The sequence below is a fragment of the Gymnodraco acuticeps genome, unplaced genomic scaffold (genome assembly GCF_902827175.1).
Source record: "Gymnodraco acuticeps unplaced genomic scaffold, fGymAcu1.1, whole genome shotgun sequence".
NCBI classification, from domain to species: domain Eukaryota; kingdom Metazoa; phylum Chordata; class Actinopteri; order Perciformes; family Bathydraconidae; genus Gymnodraco; species Gymnodraco acuticeps.
Window position 1 is genome coordinate 9823767 of NW_022992351.1, and position 21527 is coordinate 9845293.

Below are 21527 nucleotides of genomic sequence, written 5' to 3' on the forward strand. Positions count from 1 at the left end.
CACTTCAGGGTGATAGCAGGACACCCCATCTAGTCACTCAGAAAAAATCAGGACATTCTGATGTAAAGTTTCAAAATAAAATACCTTTGAAGTCTCATATATGAGCTATCATCCCTCTGTGTTTAGATGAGAATTGAAGAATACATAGGCTCATTTTTCCATCAAAAATATTAATATAAAAATATTTAGAGTGTTAAAATACAATAAAAAGAGGTGTGTCCTATGCAGCCAGTGTAGTTCTTTGACCCAGCATTGATTTTGAGTCATTAGGTCACATGACCTGGAAGGTATTGAAGAAATAAGCACATTTTTCCATCAAATGAATAATATAAAATATTTAAAGTATTAAAATGCAATAAAAAGAGGTGTGTCCTATTCAGCCAGTGTAGTTCTTTGACCCAACATTGATTTTGAGCGAATCGGTCACATGACCTGGAAGCTATTGAAGAAATAAGCTCATTGTTCCATCAAAATAATAATATAAAAATATTTAGAGTGTTAAAATGCAATACAAAGAGGTGTGTCCTATGCAGCCAGTGTAGTTCTTTGACCCAACATTGATTTTGAGTGATTAGGTCACATGACCTGGAAGGTATTGAAGAAATAAGCACATTTTTCCATCAAAATATTAATATAAAATATGTAAAGTATTAAAATGCAATAAAAAGAGGTGTGTCCTATGCAGCCAGTGTAGTTCTTTGACCCAGCATTGATGTCGAGTCATTAGGTCACATGACCTGGAAGGTATTGAAGAAATAAGCAAATGTTTCCATCAAAAATATTAATAAAACGTATTTAAAGTATTCAAATGCAATACAAAGAGGTGTGTTCAATAAATGTATGCTCTAGAGTGAATTTGCTTCACATTCACACGATCGAGAAGCTGTCGATTTATTAAAAAGAACATTTTTCTTGTCTAATTGTAAAAGCCATTTGTTGATGGTCCCTAAGTGAAAGCCTCGTTTCGCGGAGAAGATCTCCCCGTTAAACTGACGCTGCTGGCGGGTCCGCGAATGTCCGTCGAATATCCAACCTAAAACTAAATTCACCGCGGTGGTAAACTTTAGCCTATACATTTTAAGAATGGCGTTTATCTTTTTTGAGAATGAGTTCTTATTTGATTTTTTTTTTTTGGGTCTACAACAGATGATACACATGTTTGTGTCAGTAAATGTGCACTAACAGAGGCGGGGGTGTGTGTGGAAATAACGGGGACAGAGCTGGCCCTGCTGTCAGACGATCAGCTGTGCAGCGTCATCACAAACGGACGTCGCTTCACGTGACACTCCGGAGGAAAGGACGTCCCATTGCTCTTAAAACTCATTTCCCTGCTTCTCGTGGTTTCCTTTCTCCATGCTTCCCTGGTGGGAGGGACTAGTCGCAGGGAAACGACGCAAGTGAGGGACGCAAGGAATCAATTTAACCGAAGTGAGAAGGGCCCTTCATCGGAGGATGGTCTGGTGATTCCTCGGTTATCGCTCCTCGCTCCTCCGGCAGAAATAAGAGCCATGGGACGGTACTCAAGATGGCGCAGACAAATCAACTTCTGGTGATACCGAGGAAATTAAAATAGTCGACCTGAGACGCAGCCAAGGCCCTGGTGTTCCTCGACAGCATATTTTAACTCTACTGCATCACATTAAGAGGGTATCATTAGAATTACTCTAGCGCCTTCTGGTGTCCATTTGGTGGAATAACACTTAGTTCGTGTCACCCATAGACTGGTGTCACCTCACATGACCCGGTTTAATGTAGCCTTCCAGATACCCCCAGAGACTGGCGACTCTGACCTCCGAGTGAACCTTAGCAGCTTCCAGGCAGCTTCAGACAGACGTGAAGGGGTAAGGGACAGGGCAGGAGATATTAGGTATAATTCTAATGAGAACAGGACTATGAGAGATATCCGACATGCTGGACACTGGAGCAGTTAGCGGAAGATGGCAGCACTGGATGTAAGCTACCTTTTAAAAATCACAGAAGAAAAAGAAGACATGGCGTCTACGCCACATATCAACACCACAGAGCAGTAGACTCACCACACACACCATCATTTTTGGCTATCCGAAACCAGTTTTTTTTGTACATTAATAACAGACAATATTTAATATTGGATTTGCTGAACAACAACATAAGCATTACGCCGGCAAAATATGCAAAAGGTAGGTGTAAAGAGAAGCTCCTGGTGTAATAGTCTCTGTTATGTTAGCTCTTATCTTTAATGCTAGCCTTATTAGCTCGCAGCTGACATATTGAGATGAATTATCCGACTCTTTGCAAGCTATGTTGATGTGTTAGCTTATCTGTGTCTTTTTATCTCCAGACAGACGTTTACGTCGTTCTCGGGACCTGAGACTGAACTTAACCTTACCGACAATGCGCATGGCATTGAATTCCCAAAACACAGTGACATTACTGTAGAAACTGTACTGTCTTAACAGTTATTTAACGCAACAGGAACTGTTTTAAAGTCAAATTTAGTTAGGCTTTGCTCTGGCACGCCTTAAATAAGGAAATGTAATGTCAGTAGATTACAATTCAGAGTATGCTGGAGGTTTTGAGTCATGATTATGCCAACAGTTTTGGGAGGACTCTGGGTAGCTGAGGAAACAGGGACGTAGCTCAGCAGAGCCCCTGTGGGGTTAAGCATATATAACGTATACACTTTAAATAGAAAATAGGAAAGTGTTACTTTTTCCCCTGAAACGTTAGTTCCATTAAATGCAAAACCTGACTTCATTCGCTCAAATGTGTAATTTTTAAAGCCATTAACAAGTAGAGACTCCTTTTTTCACATTTACACCAAAAACGTCTGAAGTTGAAACTAAAATGTAACTTGTTCCAATGAATCCCTGATTCATCTAAACAGCATGTCTTTCCCACATCTACACTTAAAATGAAAATGATTTAATGTGACCATTTGTAGTCATCTCCTGGAAGCATTACTTCCCAGCACAGCGCTAGCTAAAACCTTGCATCAACTCAAACCACATGACAGTGATTATCCAAAGCAGACGTTTCGATTCGAAGGCACACCATGTGCAGATGAGCCAGCTTATCCGTTAGCTCAGTGTTTCTCAAACTTTTTCATACCAAGGACCACTTAACCAATAAAAAAACTATCGCGGACCACCTAACTCCACAAATATCCAAAATCACATCGTTTTTCTAGAACAGATTACAAATCGCCTGAAAATGGTACAAACAAGTGGCAACATGTTTGATGAAGGTGATGCGCTGGGCTATATCATGGAATCGAAAGTGAAACTTTCTCGCTCCATTGCGGAGATATTCCCGCGAGAGTGTGGAAAACTTAAATACATTTATTTATTTCAAATGTGAAATTTTACCAATATGACCACTAGGGGGCGCTCATGGACCACCAGTGGTCCGCGGACCACACTTTGAGAGGCACTGCGTTATCTGTTATCCACCTTAAACTGTTGAATTCTTCCAAACTCTTGATGTTCTTTTCAAACCTGGCTCCTTTTGAAACAACAAGAGAAAAAGCCCACTAATAAAAAGGTAATCCACCAAAGGGCTACGCTTGGACCGTTACTTAACGTGTGATGTCTCTAAAGCTAAGGAAGCTTTTATCTTAATATTCTCCCTGATGATTGACATTAGGGTTTATTTTTTAACTGGTTGTTATATATTTAAGTATTGCCAAAAGGGATGAAACAAAACCACATTATGCTGATTTGCAGATGCCCGGTCAACTTGACAGCTTGAAGCCCAGAAAGAGGAAGAGCAGCTCCAGAAAGGTTTGTGTTAATATGTATCAGCAAGAGCAGACTCTATAAAGAACAGATACAGACAGCAGTTATCTTTATATTGCTTTCTTCAAACTACTTGGAAATGGACCATGTTTGACAAACTGAACAATTGCGCAGGGCTGCACGATTTAGACAAAAGTACCTTATTGAGATTATATTATTGAGGGAATGTTCATTGTTGAATGAAATGATAACATATATTATGATATGATACAATATTATTATTGAGTATCTGTACTAACCTAATTTGTTTTGGTAAGTCTATAATACCATGTGTAGGCCTTGATATCTCTGCAGCTCTACCATTCTACATTTCAAATTGTATTTGAACACATTTACCCTTTTATATTGCACTATTCCAGATTGCGGTTTTGATAACATTTCAATTAATTGTGCAGCCCTTGTCTTCCGTCCTTATGGGTGTTGAATATAGTATATTATAATAAGAAAATGATATTAATCAGTCAAATGTAACATCATCCTAACCCCAGTCCTTTACTTGTATATTACAGCCTTCTACTACAAGGAGGAAATGTATAAAAAGTCCAAACATGCAGCCGGCAGCAGCAGCAGCAGGGAGCAGCTCAGCGGTCGATGGGTACAGCAAAGCAGACGGCGCTGTGAAGAGACTCTCTGCCATCAGCTGTGAGTGCCAGCAGTCAGCGGGCAGGAGGAGATGCTCTGCTTCCCCGGAGCTGGAGGGACAGGAGGGCAAAGAAAACGAAGTGAGGACGGGGCAGGAAGTGGACAGCTGGGACAAACACAAGACAGAGGACATGGATTGTGAGGAAAGCAGCAAAAACATTTTCCCAGATGACGACAGTAATCAGATTCTGCCCGTGGAGCAGTTCTTTGGAAATCTGGATGCTGTACAGGTGAGGCGATGTCTGTGGCTCAGGTTGGATTATGTTGCCTGAGAAATGTTGTTGTTGTTGTTGTAGGGGAATTTTTGCAACATTGATCTGCATTTAGGAGTGGCTGTCTTGAAAAAAGCGCAGACTAAACATAGATAAAGTATCACCCACATGTGCTGTCAACAAAATGTTAAATCAAAATCAGATATCCTTTATTTATCCTTTATGCCATTATATCATGTGTTTTTACTGTATTTATTCCTAAAAAGTCTTTTAATTTGTTTTGTAAAGCACTTTGAATTGTCGCGTACAGAAAAGTGCTATATAAAATAAACTTGCCTTTATTAGCCCACAGTGGGGAATTAAATAACGAGGCAGCACACGTTCATAAATCAAGTACCCATCATTTGCCCATTTCAGACTCTTTCAGCAATATTTTCTCAATTGTCTCTTTATATGTTCTTCTTATTCATGTAAAAACTAAATAAGAGAGGTCAAATCTAGATACCCCAAATGTTTTTAATCATCGAAATCGGAGGAATTAAGAAAACAAGGTGAATCCCAGCAAACAATTGGTACCAACAGAAGAAGAACAAGCTGGCATACGGACAAAAACAGCAGGAAATGTATTCATATATAGTGTAGCTCCCCGTGTGAGGCCCATCGTGTAGCAGCCATGAATGCGTTGCAGTAACAGGAAAGCGTATTGTAAATATTGAGCGTCTCTCCACTTCCTCATCCATCAACTCATGCTCAAAATACTGCCTATTGCAGAATGCGTCATCATTGCTGAAATCTTTGCTCATCATTAACAGCGCTAATGCTAATATTATTTGAAAAATAATAATACAATTATATATAAAACATTTTTACTTTCATTGTACATTTTATATTTTTACTTAACTTATGTTTGTATAATATTTATTATTTATTTGTATTATTGTTTTATAACCCTAACCCTATTTTGTCATATTTTACATATTTTATTTGAATCCGAAATGGAGAAACTGTCCCAAAACCAAATGTCTCCAAACGTCTGAAATCTGATTCAGCTGTATCAGTCACCATAAAAAAGTAATTTTGATATAACAAAAAAATATCAATATCAGTAATGTATTTAAAAACATGCAACATGGAGGCTCAATATACAGGCCATGACAAAAAAAACATAATACAAGATGGCAACAGATATAGCAGACTATATAGGACAGTATAGTGCAATTATTTATTATTTTCTAGTTAGAAATGCCTCTAATCAAAGGCATACGTAAACTGTAAAGCTCCCATAACCTGAATCAGTTGTTAAGTAACTGACATTGATTAAAAAGTAATGTCATATCTTATTTTTCTTCCTATTATACAGGATTTCCCTCAGAGACCGTCCGCGGCCCCTGGTCAACATGACAACGCAGGGAGACGAAGACGCCATTACTACGCACCCGAGAACAGCGATGAAGAGGAGGCAGGCGTGATCAGTGCACCGCGAGGGGACACTTAATGAAGAGTAACGGAACTGATGTCTCAAAGTGAGGCCTGAGGGACTCAAAAGCAGCTCTTTCAATTAGTGAAACGCTGTCTCACAGGAGGCAGGAATTTGCTGTAGCTCGATCTGCTGTTAGCCTACCATTGCTTACGAATTGTCCTTATATGTGAGTTTGCTTTTAAGTTACTTCCCGTACCCGCCATGCGCTGAAGAGATTCGTCACAACATAAAAACTTGAGCACTTCGCCAACAGCTTAAAAGACAGTTCTTGGTCATTTACAATTGTTGACTTGACAAACCGTCCAAACGCACACAAATGCTACATTGTTTTCAAACTTGTTCCCAAATATCTTGTCAGTTCATTTGATACTGTTTAAACAAAGCTGCAGGACAGGGATTATAACTGTGGAGAACATTTACAGCCGGCCGGCCCAGCACTTTATTTACACATTACATACTGCTTCATATAGTCAGTGAGATTAGCCGTGAGAGATGCCAAACAGTACTTCATTTAAAGGTCAAAGTGTCGATTTGTAGGAAAAGTCGTGCAAATCTACACGTTTTGGAAGAATACATGCGCCAAAGAGCTGTTTCATAGCGAAAGCTTTTAATATCACAGAGACATGGTTTAGAATGAATGTCATTGTTCACCAAGTGTCTAATGTGTCATCATCTATGTGTGCCCAGTTTGGGCTTTTTGGCAGCTGCTTCAACACATCTGTAAAATAACAAATGTAAATGATATCAATGCAGCTAAATATTTTCCCTGAGGAGGATCACATTTGCAAACATGACCGAATTCTACACAAAAATGCATTGTAAAAAAACAGAGTTTTATCAGAAATGTTTTTAGTCCGTTTAAAACGGAGGATATGTTAAACCTGAGTTTAAAAATGTAATCTAGTTTTTGAGGGTGCCAGTACTTGCACTCCTCACTCTTATGCCACTTACTGCCTGAGTGATAATCCATGCATTTTACATCAGTGCCAACACAGAGAACATAATAAATGTTTTTCATGATTTCAAAATCAGCGTGTAATTATTTTGTCTGACAAATGACTGCCAGTCTTATCAGTGTGATGCTTTATACCCTCAAAGTTCATCAAAAATGAAAACGCTTAAAAGATAAGAGTAAAAATGTTCACACCAAGCGCCTCTTCTTCTCTTTCACGTTCTGTTTAGCTTTGTTTGTGTCACTGGCTTCTCTAAAGATCTCCTTGGCGTCACAAAGCAGGTTGTGCGCTCCTTTCTTGTGGCACACGATGTGCACCAGCTTCAGGTTCTCCCTGGTGAACAGCAGGCCGTAGAAGTAGTTCAGGTTGATGTCGGAGCTCTTGTGATTCTGAAGAGCTTCCAGCAGGGCGGGAATGATCGTCCTCTTCTTCTCAATCCTGGACAAAAGACCAAAAAAAGTATAAATATTTGGCCGTAAAGTGGTGCGGCGACGACATATCTTTGTAGGCCAACACAAAAGTTAGTATCGCCTAAAAGCTAATGGAATCTTCTCCATTGGATATCAGAACATTGCAGAAACAACACAACCCAGTATAATCCATTTGCCACTTTTACAATAGTTGACATGCAAATTAAATCTTTGGAAATAAAAACCTAACTTCTGGCTGTTAGATAACTACATCAGGGTCACATGAGACTGATAAATGTAATGTCCTAGAACGAGGAATTTTCTAACCTTGTGGTTTGGACATACATGTTTTAGACATTTCAGGCCTCTTTTATTCACTGCACACAACAGTAAAAAAAAAAATTCTACTAGAACCTGTGGTCCAGGTTCCATGTGCTGAACACTATCCTGCTCTCTCTGCTGCCGTACGGGTTGATGGAGTGGAGAGACTGGCACACTTTCTGCTCATATGATCCCTGAAAAAGCAAAAGAGAAGAAGCAGATTCAGTGCTTTCAAATGTTTTTGTTAGTTTTGTAAAGAATTGATAGAAATGAATCCTATCCCTCTAATACCTGGCAGGTGAACCATCCTTCTCGAGTACAGAGCCGCTCCTTCTCGGTCCTGTCGAAGTAGCAGCCGTTGTTCTTTGCCGTCTTCAACATTTCGGACAGACTTTTTGACGTTTTCAGAAACTCTTCCCTGACTTTAGCCTTCTGTATTGTTTTGGTGGCCCCATGCACCTGAGTCACAGAACATCTATTTTGGATATTTCTATGGAATATGCCTTAAGAGCCATTAAAAGACTTAATAGAGTCTTTACCTCCTTCATGTAGCCTCGCATCCTGCCCTCACAGTTGAACTTCATGTAGGCCGACTTCGTCTTGAATCGAGCATCAACACCTGAAATGAAACCCCACATGAACACTTCTGCAAAAACAGTCTCCAACTAGCGCTGGTGTGCTCTCAAAATAGCAACAGCTGATAATAATGGTATTAAATCTTTTTTTTACTATGAGGCAATGCAAGATAATGTTTTCTTCAAGAATTCAACATATAAATCAAGTCATGTTTTATTTTGTGGGTGAGGTATTCCTTCAAAATGAGAAAGAGCATCTTCTTATAACATTTTTTCTTTCTTTTTTAAATAGTGGCAGACGTATGTAACCCATGAAGCCAGCAGCTCATGTATGTCTCCAGACTTTGTACCTTTGAACCATTCTTCATGCTCCTCCCTGCTCTCCAGCTCAGATCTGTCCTCCAGGTTGAGCAGCAGGTCGGTCAAGATTTTACGTCTTTGAGGAGACTTCTCATCAGACAGGAGCCCTCTTGCTGCTTCAATGAGGCCATCGGCATATCGGTCTGTCTTCAGTAACTGACCAATGTCACACACAACTGGAATTGAAACCACACGGGTCAGATAACAGACACTGTTTAGAGTTGAAGCATTTATCTGGATTGTGGGTCATTCCAGAATTGGAGGACATTTCATGTCCCCCATATAAAAAATCTAATAATCCATGCCCCAAAAGCTAAAACATGCACTTGTTGTGTTAAATATACTTGTCTTGAGACAAGATAAAGTTGTAGAAAAAGTGGTTTCAAAATATTATTTAAAATATGAAATAGCTCTCGAACACCCCCTAAAATGGCCCTTTTCTCTTGTCCCAGCTTCTTGGTGACCAACTTGCATGTCAAATATAACATTTAAAATAGGGATTTTATTTACTTCTTTTGGTATTATTCTATTGATTGTCTCTTGTAATGGCAAAATCAATTTGTTAAATCATAAACACATTTTAAATAACAGTAATTTTGCACAGAAGGTGTGCTACTACCATGGGTAGACCAAAACTAAGTCCTCTCTTTTATTTGTAATATATTTCCAATCTTGTCACTCTTGAAGGAGTGTGGCACTCATACAAACGCAACCCTGTTACTCACATTATGAGACTAAAACCAATTCATTTCAAATGTATCTTTCTTTAGTTAAATATCTAAGTGTGTCCATTCCTTGACAATAGCATTACATTGTGCAGCTAGCATTCATTCCTGAGGTAAAAGCTACAATTAGCATTGATTTGCAACCCTGTTACTATAATTAGAGTAACAGGGTTCATTCTTCATTGGAAAATATACATTTGATGCCTTAGCTGGGCAAATCCCTTTTTTTGATGGTTTATTATCTGTTTTTCCTAAATACATAACTAAAATAAAAGGTTCATTTTTCTAAAATGTTGGTGTCTAAATTGTCCTCCAATTCTGGAATGACCCTAAAGGTGATCCCCCTACCTCCGCTCCACGTCTGATCTCTGCAGAGGAGAACAAGTTCGGTGTGGTCCGGCAGAGTTTGGAAGAATTCCTCCGTCACTGTTGTCCCATCAGAATACAAACAGATATGTGCACCAGGAGATGGCAACTGGAAATGGCGTCAATGTATAAAAAAAGGGGGAAAAATACAATATATTTAGATTTAAGTGAAATGTAAGACGATGGTAAGATTTGTTTTCCCTTTTCTCCCACAAGAGGTTAAAGTCAAGTTAGTTAAAAAGAATAACCAAAGTGGTGTACAGACCAGAGCAAATAAAACAGGAATTAATTTCAGTTTTGTCTGTTAACAGTTTGTTTCCATTATTCAAAAGGGTTTCACTGGTGGAACTGTGACACCCATCTCTGGAGGAAAACAGTGAAAGCCTCTGGTGACAGAACAAGATGATCTGCATGTTTGTCTTTATAGTTCCCATGGTTCTCTTTAGACTAGATTGATAACAGTTGATTACATTTCAGTAGATGTTGTTCACAGAGCTATCAATGACACACAGTGTTTTCAGATGAAATATATCTATGTTACTGGAGGGCAGGCGGTGTCAGCTTGTCTGGAATGAAGATAACTATAAGGCTATTATCTGTGTAAAACACATTTCATATTCATATATTGAATTTGAAAGTAATAACATATTTCAAATTCTCTTTACTATGGAATGTCTACTGCTGTTTCATTTTTGCACTTGAATTACATGTAATTACACTTGTTTATGCACTGTAAATAGCTTTCTAACCAGTTGCTAGCTACCTCTCTCTTGCCTGTTTATTTGTTCCTGTGATGCCTAATCTGTGTGTGGATACAGTTGTGTCTAATATTATTTAGATAAACATATCGGGAACATGTTGTCTGCATGTAATGTGAAATGATTCCCCATATCTTCTTCAAGGTGAAGATGACCATGACCCTGGTTTGCACTAAACCCGCCCCTATCATGACAGGAAGTTAACCAACAATCTTAAATAACGTGCACAAACAATGCAATTATATTCCCAGCGCCCTCAAGCAGACATAAAGCTGCTTAAACACTTAATTATAACACTTTTATGTTTTTACTTTTCTTTTTTACCCATATCCTCCTCGCTGAAAATAAAACTCAACTGGTGGTAGAGCTGTTAAAAACAAATCAGAAGAAAACGCACGCGCTCACCTGTAATAACTTGCAGCCTTTTTTAAGCAACTCTTTCACATCTTTTGCTGCAACTCCGTACTTTTTATTTTCATTACGACTCCTTATTTTAACGGGTTTATTTTTCCCGAAGAGTCCAAACATTGCACTGCTGTTTTCAGTTTGTAACGTCCGCTTCCTTCTTCTTCCTCGCGAGGCTGACTACCCTGCGCGTGGTGTGCTGCCGCCCTCTAGTGTTGCCATAGTGTATTGATGGAGGAAATGTTAACCCAACAGTTGCTGTACATTTTCTGAGATACAATACTTGAGTAAATGCAGGCTGGTAAGATTACTGTTGCATGTGAAAGCACAATAGGCAATATGTTTCATGTTCATTTTCAAAATATCAAGAATATATTAATGAAGTTTAACTCTTCACATTTGCTTCCCCTTCCAGCTAGGGACATCTGATATCGTTAGCAGCGTTGTAGCGTTACAAATGCATGCAAACAAGTACTTCTGCAGTCTTGTCAGCCACCATTGCCCTACAATTCGTGTACTCAGACAAATCCAGCACAGAAAAATGCCCCACACCAAACAATGAGAAAAATGGTTCCCTTCTTACTGATGCCCTCAACCTTTTAAATCTTGACCTCTTGAGCGCTTTTCCTCTATGTTGAGCATGTAAATCCATAGAAGCATCATCCGTTCCTATAACAGAGATAAACTCAGCTGCAGGAATACAGTTTTATCAAATAATTTATCCACTGTCGCAGACACGCATAACGCAAATTAATCATCAGTGAACATTGTACTATGATCTACACATAATGTTGCTAAACTTTGCTAAGCCATTTTTGTTGGCTATCATTCACATTCACATAAATGTAGGTTGTATTACACTTTGCAAAACAATGGGCCACAGAACCTTTATACTGTAATTGGCTAACTTTTGTAATTTCAATGCAGTACTAAAAATAGTGCTGCTACATCTACTACGAATAATATTGTAAGAATGTGTTCAAGTTTAAAAAAAGAGTAAGTGCATCATTTGCGTTCTTTGATTTATAAAAACTAAATCTAAATAGCACTGGTGGAGGACTGTATGTATGGCATTTAGCAGTGGACATTACCATAGCAACAGATGCAGCCCGATGGGACATACCAAATGAAAGGTTAAGGATTAGAGGCGAGGATAGCCAAATACTTTTTAGACGTTAAGTTTCGGTGTTACACGCCTCGTTGCATAAGAACGTTTCTCGTATATTCAATATGCATTTTAAGTATGTTTACATTCACTCGCAGATAGTCTTAAATAAGTAGTTAACTATCTCGTCTAACCCTTCTGCTCTGAGTAGTTTAAACCAAATTCAATATGGCGGCAGCGGGTTTGAAAATCTTAACATGTAGAAAAATAACATTTGCATTTTTGACGCTACATGTGTTATTTTCCTATTAACTACAGACTATGGTCAAAACTGAAGAAACAACCACCATGGCTGCCGGCTGGAACGAAGTGTTTGAAAGAAGCCGGGTGGTTCCTCCGCCCTGCCAGACAGTCCGCCTGGCTGTGGAGAGCCACCTCACCGAGTCCCACGGCTTCCAGCTCAGCCTCAGCCGGCTCACTACTGCTCACCTCCCGCAGGTGATAGCTCAAAGCTAACGCTACATGTTCCCTATAGTTTCAGGATAAGTTATGTTCTTAGCAGAAATGTAGTGTTTTTTTTTAAACGAATGTACAGTCTGTGTAGTTTTTAATTTGCCGAACAAAGTCTGACTTTAAGCTGTCATTATTAAGCAGAAAAAGGCCCACATTATATCTCCCTTTAACGTATTTAATGGTACGTCACAGCGAATCAGAAGAATACTAGCAAAACCCCGTCCTAAAAGTTTTATAATTAAAGGTGACCTTGCATTTTTCCAACCGTTTAATAACGTTGACCACTACAAAACACCATTGTAAACATGCTATGTATCCTTTTGTAAATTCGGTAGGAGAGATAATACAAAAAAGCACCACTGCAGTTAATCATACTTTGTTTCAAGAACATAAGAAACACGTACATATTGAGTGATACGAATGTATGACTGTTTGCCAAGAGTGTAAGCCATCTGAAATCATGCATCAAACACAATTTTAGAATTACCTGTGACTTTTCTAATGTGGGTGTTTACTTTTCTTTTTTACTCATAGGAGAAGTCAGAGGGGGAACAAGATGTGACCTACCAGCTGCGAGTGACCCTTTTTGATAGAAACCATCAGCAATTCTTTGGGAAAACTTGGAAGAGCTCACCCCAGAAGATGAAAACTACCAAAATCTCCTTCAACGAGGTACCTGTACACACAGCTTTGATTGACTTGTATTTAGATCTGTAGGCTCTTCATTCAACCTTTCTCATATTTTATTAATGATTTATATAGAAAAATCAATTCCAATTCAAGCATAAATTACACAAATGAAGCACAAGCATGATTTAAAAAAACCAACACAAGAGCTTCTCCACTCAAGGCTTTAAATTAGCACTGATGATTGGACTGTGTTCTGCCGTCAGCTGAAACTGAAATTGATTACCAAAGAGTTTCAATTTCTCACCATTGCATGTTGACAAAGAGCCCATTTTATGTGAAGCAACATTTTACGAGTGTTGTAGATGACTTTTTAAGAAAGAACATTTTACAAATCTTTACTTTGCTTTGTGTTAGACATAATGAATAACAGATCAATAAGTACATATTTAAATGAAAATTGGTAAGTTGGCAACTTGGCATTATAGGTAAATAAACTGTATTTAAATAGCACATTTCTAGTCTTTTGTGACCACTCAAAGTGCTTTTCAGACTAATTCACCCATTCACACACATATCCATTCAGAGCCAGAGGCTGCCATACAAGGCAGTGTTTCCCCTAGGTTTACTGCTTTGGGAGGGTGCTGCCTGAGCGGGGGGGGGGGGGATATATTTTAAATCCTCTGGAGCAGAGAGAGGAGCTATGGATTATTGTTATTGATTAATGCATCAGTGTTTCTTAGGGTCATAAACACTAAACTCACAACTTAAAATGAAAACGTTTAGTTTATTTAACAAAAGAGCACATGTTCAATGTGAAAAGCGACAGTAGATATAGATTAGTTGCAATTTAGTGCTATATATATATATATAAAAAACACCTTGAATTTCAGGGGGGGCCCGGGGCTCCGTTGGCGGGGCGCAACGCCCCTCCAAGACAATGGTAGGGGTAACACTGCAAGGTACTCAAACACTGTTGGTCATGCCATTGGGAGAAATGTTGGTTTCAGAATCCTGTTTAAGGACACTTCAACATGTTGACTGCAGGTGTCAGGGATCAAACCAGCGACCCTCTGTTTAGTGCAGTGTTTCTCAAACTTTTTCATACCAAGGACCACTTAACCAATAAAAAAACAATCGCGGACCACCGAACTCCACAAATATCCAAAATCACATCGTTTTTCTAGAACAGATTACAAATCGCCTGAAAATGGTACAAACAAGTGGCAACATGTGTGATGATGAAGGTGTTGCGCTGGGCTATATCATGGAATCGAAAATGAAACTTTCTCGCTCCATTGTGGAGATATTCCCGTGAGAGTGTGGAAAACTTAAATACATTTATTTATTTCAAATGTGACATTTTACCAATATACTCACGGACCACCAGTGGACCGCGGACCACACTTTGAGAGGCACTGGTTTAGTGGAAGACCAATCCACCTCCAGAAATGTCAACTGTCAAAAGTCCTGCTCAGTATTTCTTCAATTTTCTCACATATTTTTAAACATATAGTTAAGTTATCAAGACTGTTTGTTTCTGAGTTGCAGGACTCCAACAATCAAAGTGAAAGCTTTGTGTAAAAACCGATGTGTTAGTAGTATTACTGCACCTATTAGTATTACTTCTAGTACTTGTGCTATAGTGGATGTTAATGAAAACATCGGAGTGAATTAACTGTGAATGCTAGCAGACTTGCATTGAGGAAGCTTTTTTTGGTGTATTTTGCTATTTTAACTCAGTTTCACTCTCCCGCCGAACAGATGTGAACAAAAAGATTTGATAGATTAGCAATCAGCATGTCCCAGGTACAATAATTCAGCATCTAATGGTTTCCAAAGCAGTAATTCTGACTTCTTTTAGGCGCTCACAGATGCTGCCTCTTTAGTCGTCTGCTCATCCACACAAGTGAACAAACACTGCTGTCAGCTCACCGCCATTATAGGTTTAACATTCACCATCGACAGGTTCAGCTGCCCCGCTAAGATCCAGCGCCAGTTTGTTAACAGCAAATACATAAAACCTGTGAGAAGCCCAGTGAATTTTAAATAGACCATTTGACGTAACTGCATACATCCATCAGCCTCAACATCACTGCTGAGTTGTGTAGAGACTTTCACCATAGGGTTACTTTTGTCCGTTTTACAAGACAATTCATTTTTTTATCATTGAGTCTTGAGTATCACGCTGGCTGCAGTTTCTTTGTAGGTCTTCTGTGTACTGCCAGGGAATACGTCAGTAATAGGCTCCACATATCAACACATTTATACAATGACAGTAATTATTCTTCCGTATTTAATTCTAAATTCAGTTTTATCTTATTTTATCCAACATATACATTATTTACTTATTCTTGCATTTTACTTGAATCATTGAATCAATTGCCACATTTTATTGCACAATTTGACTTTCTTATTCCCTTTTCTTTTTCTCTTAAGTATATCATATACTACGCTGCTAGCCTAGTACTTAGGATTTTCATTGCCAACAACTACACTAGCATTCTTACAAGACAAAACAAAGCTTTGAATCTTGGAATTTAGAAAGTGCATTTAGCTGGTGTGCTGAGGATTTCTCGAAACAACTTGGAGAAAGTTTCTTCTCAGCTGACAACTGAGCCTGAAGCTCAGTTCCTCCTGTGAAGTGGTTGTGATTTAAGTTCTGTTTCTTCATGTCATCACTTCGCACGCCCTGCTAGTATTTGTAAGCAGATTGTATTACTGAAAGCAGGGTTTTTGGGCCACATTATCAGTATAAACAGAAAACTTCCAGCCATTAAAACATCAGATTATCCTGGTTTAGGACATACACTTGGTTCAATTCCATGTAGGGATGGACAATATATCAATATTATTTCCATATTGTGATATAAGACTATATAGAGGATTATTCATCAAAAATCTCATTGTGAGATTATGCTAATTTTCAGGTTTCATATTTGTATTTTCTTCCTCTGCCTTCAAAAAGCTCTTTATTTTTCTCATACTGCCTGTGCTGCAGCAACCTTTTTCCACCCTCTATCTGAAACCAGAGCCGAGTCTGCTCTGATTGGTTAGCTGACTAGCCCCGTTGTGTTTGGTCAACCGCAGATGACCTACAGCAGGGATGGGCAAATGGCGGACCGCGGGCTGCATGAGACCCGCGGTCCGCCATTTGCGGCCCTCGGATCAATTTAGAAACAACGTAGTTTATAAAAAAAAAAAAATATATATATATATTTTTTAACGTATATAGTACTGATACTACGTGATTTCGTTCGGTAGCCAAATACCGCGAAATAATCTGTGACGTGTTTGTGTGTATTGTTTGTTTCCCGGGGAAAACACTCACAAGAAACACCGGCTGTTGTTATGCCTGCTGTGACGTTAAATTACTCCGTTCTCCACTTGTAATTATGCCGTTACAAGCTTCAAAGTTCTATTTATCATGAATTTGAATTTGGCAAAACAAGTTTAATATTCTAAAAGTCAAGACTGTATTTATTTGAAATCAGATGAAAACAAACTGTAACGAACCCCGAAAAACTATTTTTTTTACACAAATCCACTTTTATTTTGAGATGAGCCGTTGCGACTTCTGACTGATTTCGATAGAGCGGGTAACGTATGAACACAGCCCTATGAGAAAGATATTTGAGGCAAATCGTGTTTTCCAAGAATTTGAATTTGGCAAAATGAGAGAGTGGGAGAAAGAGTATCTTTTCACTGAATTCAGGGGTAAACCACAATGTTTAATATGTTTGCAGACCGTTGCTGTCATGAAAGTAAGCAACTTGAGCCACCACTAAAACACTTCACACAAGGACAAATATGACAGGTACACCGGGGCCGCCAGAACAGCTATCCTAGCGGACCTGAAAGGGAAAGTACAAAAACAACAGTGCTTTTTCACCCAGGTCACAAGTGTCCAAGAATCAAGTCTGAAAGCATCATATGCTGTCTCACTCCAGCTTGCCAAAGCAAAGAAGCCACTATCAGAAGGAGAGTTGGTGAAAACATGCGCGATTGACATGGCTAACGCCTTTGGAGATGAAAAAATGGCTAAACATTTTTGAAACGGTGTCCCTCTCCCGACGCACAGTGACTCACAGGATTTTTGACATTCAAAGTCATGTGGAGGGAAAGCTGAAACAAATCATGTCTGACTGTTAATACTTTTCGTTAGCGTTAGATGAGAGTACAGACGTTACCAATGTTAGCCAGCTACTGGTGTACGCCAGATCAATAAATGCGTCATTTGATGTACACGAGGAACTATTACAACTTGTACCACTGCACGGCACAACAAAGGGATCGGACATTTTCGACGCAGTGAAGGGTGTTGTCAGCGAATATGGTGGATCTGACTTCATGTTTGTCATGTTACTGTGTAATCTTAATGCACACTTTCCAATAGTTTAAAAGTTGTATTCCACTGTTAAATAACCTGTTCAATACAAACATGCCACTTGTAAAAATTAAATAACATTTCAGTGAACTGATGTTTGTTTTGTGAGCTTATTAGAGGATGTTCCCTTAAAGATCGAAACATATCAATGAAGATGTCAGACTTAGTATATTTGTTAATAATTACAATACATGGATTTTGTGTTTTTGTGTGTTCCAAGTGAATCTGCAGCCCCCTGGTGGCCAGTACATACATTATTTGGCCCCCACCATCATCAAAGTTGCCCATCCCTGACCTACAGGAACAGCCTATCAGGTGCAATGTGTTGAAGTGCTAGCCAATAGAAGAGGAAGTCTTACGTATGTGATTTATTTCATAAAATAATATATACAGTTATTCTTGCAATATCGTTCCAATATCAATATTAAGGTATTTGGTCACAATTATCATGACATTTTATATAATCCATATCGCCCAGCCTTAATTCCACGTACTTCCTGTAGTATTTATTGTAAGTTATTATCCCCTTTCCTTTTGGCCCTAGTTGTATTTCTGCTGTGGTCGAAGCAAGAATCACAGTGCATGTTGGTATTGAAATAGCTCTATACTTTTTCTCTATGAGTACATGAGAATGAAGTTGGCCTGCTGTTTCAGACAAATGTTGGGCTGAAGTCTACTGTCTCACTTTGTTGCATTTCATTTCTTTATTCTCGACAACCATTGTTCTGTGAGTCGTTTTCTCCTCTTTAATCTTGATTTCCCAAAGGGAACAGAGAAACAATTTTTTGATGTCAAACTGTGTGATATATTCTTTGATGATGAAATGTACAATTACTTCTTGAAAATGTTAAGAGAATGTTATAGTGTTATAGCTATGGAAGAGACACTGATATTGAAATATGACACAAATGAGATCGCCATGGTATCCATTCAACTTGAAAGGAGACCATGAAGATAATCAAAAGGGATAGGATCTCTTTTGTTTAGCGAAGCAGCCTCCGGTCGGCCATGTCCACGCTGTCTCTCTACAGTGGGTAAAAGTTGATGGCTTAAAACAACCCTTTATGCAGCACTCTGCATTAAAGTTTTATACTCGTCTTACTCGTCATTGTCAAGAGATAAATTATTCTAAATGGTGAATGCATGGAATTGTTTTGGTTTTATTCATAATGTACAGTTAAAATAAAGCCATGGACACAGTTTTTGAAAGGGCATATTTTTTGTTTAATACTATAAAATGATTGTGGTTTGATACCTAGCCCTATAAAGCCTCCTAGTGATGTACTACTACTACTACTACTACTACTACTACTACTACTACTACTACTACTACTACTACTACTACTACCATTAACAATAATATACAGTATGTACAATACAACTTGTGAGTACCTCGAGTGTTGGTAGCAGTAAGGACAGGAAGCCAACTATAGATGCAACCAAACAGCCCTGACAACAAATAAACGGGTGAATGTCGAACTTAGATTTAGCGAATGAAAGTGAAAAGTTCTGACAAATCAACACACATTCGTTTGAATAAACTGACAATGGAGGATCATTCAATGTCTGTACAACATAAGAAAAAAAACATTATCAGCTAGTTATTTTTCTGAGAAATGTTGCTTGTTTTCTTTGTAATTTATGTGCATTGGTCCTCATGGAGGACCCGGGTAAAACCCCAACCATTTAGGCTTGTCATTCATCTAAAAAATGAAAAAGCAAAATAAAAGCATCATATTCTACCTGGATGGGAAGGGGAAAATGGAAAGAATGAGAAAACAATCAAGTATTTTACGGTCCCTTCTTCCTTTACAAATTCACTTAATTTGTCATCTTTCCTTGAGGCATTCTGCCCTTCAATTCAAGAGATAAATAATATATACCCACCTCTTTTGTCACACTCTTCTTCGGTTAAAAAAATCGAAGCCAAAAGCCAGGGTCAAGTGCAAACTACAGCGCCTGCAAGAGGAGTTTCTTATGAAAGGGTCATCAGTTGCGAACTACAACCCCCTCTGTGGTCTCATCCTTTGACAATACGTCTCCCAGCATCCTGATTACCATCTCTTCCAAAACCTTATGTTATTTTTGAGCAGATATCTGGGGAACAGCTGGATGTTTGTTCTCTCTCAATCAAACATCTGAAGGCCTCTGCCACCCGTCTGATGAGCGCGTCAGAGCACTGCCGAGGTCCTCCGCAGCCTCCCATGTTTAAGATGCTGATCTGCTTACACTGTGCAGCGGTGTACAAGATGTTTTTCAGAAACGCTCTTTAATGGAAAAGAATACGGTGAGCTGTATCTGGCTCATAAATGCAGAGTGTTGCATAAGTCTTTTTAACAGAGACACCAATGAGTCACAGCCATGGCACACACTGATTTCCAGTTTTGTCACCATCTGTTTTCACTCTGTTCCCTCCGCTTGATGTTCTTTTGATCGAACAATCCCTCACCATGTATGGCCTTATTTTGATCCACCGTTATAGTCATAGCCTGTATAAAAACCCACTTGGTATCCCAATGAGCGCCCAAATCCCATTATCCATCCAGGGTAATAATACAAACCCCATCATATCCTATCAGGATGATAAAGTGGGGCTTGCCCTCTTTGTGCCGTGCCGAGAGAGAGGTGCACCAGCTTTTTTTATTGGATTTGGCCCGATGCACTCGCATTCATGCTGGTGTTTATGAGTGGCAAATTGCTGTTGATATCTAAATAATGTCAGAGGGGGGATCCTCTCCTAAGTTACAGGAGCACGGTGAAAATTGCAAGGCCACCCACAGTCAGCCCTATGATGGATTGGTTTTAATATACTGCAGGGCGAAAAGCAAAGATACACAGTGATTAAAGAGAGAAAGAGGGCTCTCTCGTGAAATCTATTTTCTCGCTTTGTCTCTGAGTTTTCAAGTCTAGGACTAAATAAGCTTTTATTTTGAAAGTAGAGTGCACATTTGGTGACAGTTTGATTCCTTTGTCAATGGTTTTCAAATCTTGTGAAAGCTGCTTTTACGTAGGGAATGCGCAATACATTCACACGGAAAATAAAGGCCAATGCTTGAATTGAGGTCTGTTTGGTTTGTTGCACAATAGGAAACGCAGTTTATTGTTAATTTCCTTGGATTGGATTGTGATACTGAGGAAAACAATCACCCTTTTGTTCATGTCATTTGCTTTGGCGTATGTGTGAAACCATTTCTATCTACATCCTGATGACAAATAACCCTCTTTTTGTGTTTTCAATATACATTTTTTTGCCTTGATAGAAAGTCAACTATGTCCCTCATCCCCCAGAATACTTGCACTTTCTCACAAGTTGCTAGTTTTCTTACATCATGACTCCGATTTTTTATAAAGATATGTTCTTAAAGATAAAGCTTCCAGTCTAAGGTAGGTAAAGCTGTTGGCAGTAGAGGGCAATGTTGCGCTGCATACAGCTGCACACAGTCTCTCACTGTGATCACTCCATTTTAATTCCTTGCCTTCACACGGAGCCAGTGGTTTCTTCTCATATGTGCAACATTATCAGGCCGACAGCAGGGCTTTGGAGAAAAGGCCACGTTTTATTCCTGTCCGTGCAACCTCTGTTTTTCTGGGTCTCTAAATGCTGTTTGTCATGACGTAAATGGCACGGAAAAAACAAGAAAACAGAAAAATATACCCATGCACATTTTATTTCTCTACGTTTTATTCTTTTGTCCCCTCTACTAACCTTTACCACACGTCTACACCTTACCTTCATGATAACCCTACTTGAACAGAAGGAGCCCCATATCAGAACGAACAAAGATGTCTTGGTCCCCACAATGGGTTGAAAACAAACCCATCAACACATCAATGTGCCAACAAGCGCTCACACATATCCTCATTATATGACTTCAAAGAACTGGAAAGCATAAGAAGACAGTGCTTCACTGA

The 21527-nt window shown here is 38.9% G+C and overlaps 3 protein-coding genes across 10 annotated transcripts in view; 2 read left to right on the forward strand and 1 right to left on the reverse strand.

The window, feature by feature from the left end:
* Positions 1-1422: 1422 nt before the first annotated feature.
* cunh1orf174 (chromosome unknown C1orf174 homolog) lies at positions 1423-7138 on the forward strand. 3 transcript variants are annotated; one of them, XM_034209456.1, is made up of 4 exons: positions 1423-1952; positions 3705-3761; positions 4286-4648; positions 5991-7138. In XM_034209456.1, exons 1-4 carry the CDS (start codon positions 1938-1940, stop codon positions 6123-6125), a joined length of 570 nt encoding a protein of 189 aa, XP_034065347.1. In that variant the 5' UTR covers positions 1423-1937; the 3' UTR covers positions 6126-7138. The 3 variants fall into 3 exon arrangements, with proteins under 3 accessions (XP_034065347.1, XP_034065348.1, XP_034065349.1); XM_034209457.1 differs by having other exon boundaries at positions 1439-2159; XM_034209458.1 differs by lacking the exon at positions 3705-3761 and having other exon boundaries at positions 1439-2159.
* Positions 6524-11147, reverse strand: dffb (DNA fragmentation factor, beta polypeptide (caspase-activated DNase)). The gene is made up of 7 exons (XM_034209455.1): positions 10984-11147; positions 9803-9929; positions 8720-8905; positions 8334-8413; positions 8086-8253; positions 7888-7988; positions 6524-7501 (listed from the first exon to the last, which is right to left on the reverse strand). The coding sequence occupies exons 1-7, from the start codon at positions 11104-11106 to the stop codon at positions 7252-7254; spliced, it is 1035 nt and encodes a 344-aa protein (XP_034065346.1). The 5' UTR covers positions 11107-11147; the 3' UTR covers positions 6524-7251.
* A 1158-nt stretch (positions 11148-12305) lies between these two features.
* The window catches only part of nphp4 (nephronophthisis 4), a 210465-nt gene continuing 201243 nt past the window's right edge, over positions 12306-21527 (forward strand). For 5 of the 6 annotated variants that reach the window (XR_004568358.1, XM_034209256.1, XM_034209257.1 and 2 more), the window contains exons 1-2: positions 12306-12586; positions 13136-13273. Coding sequence is in view for 5 of the 6 variants with exons in the window: in XM_034209256.1 (XP_034065147.1) it covers positions 12410-12586; positions 13136-13273 (315 nt within the window). In the remaining variant the exon portion in view is untranslated. The remainder of the gene's footprint in view (positions 12587-13135; positions 13274-21527) is intronic. The other variant, XM_034209255.1, reaches the window with a different exon arrangement.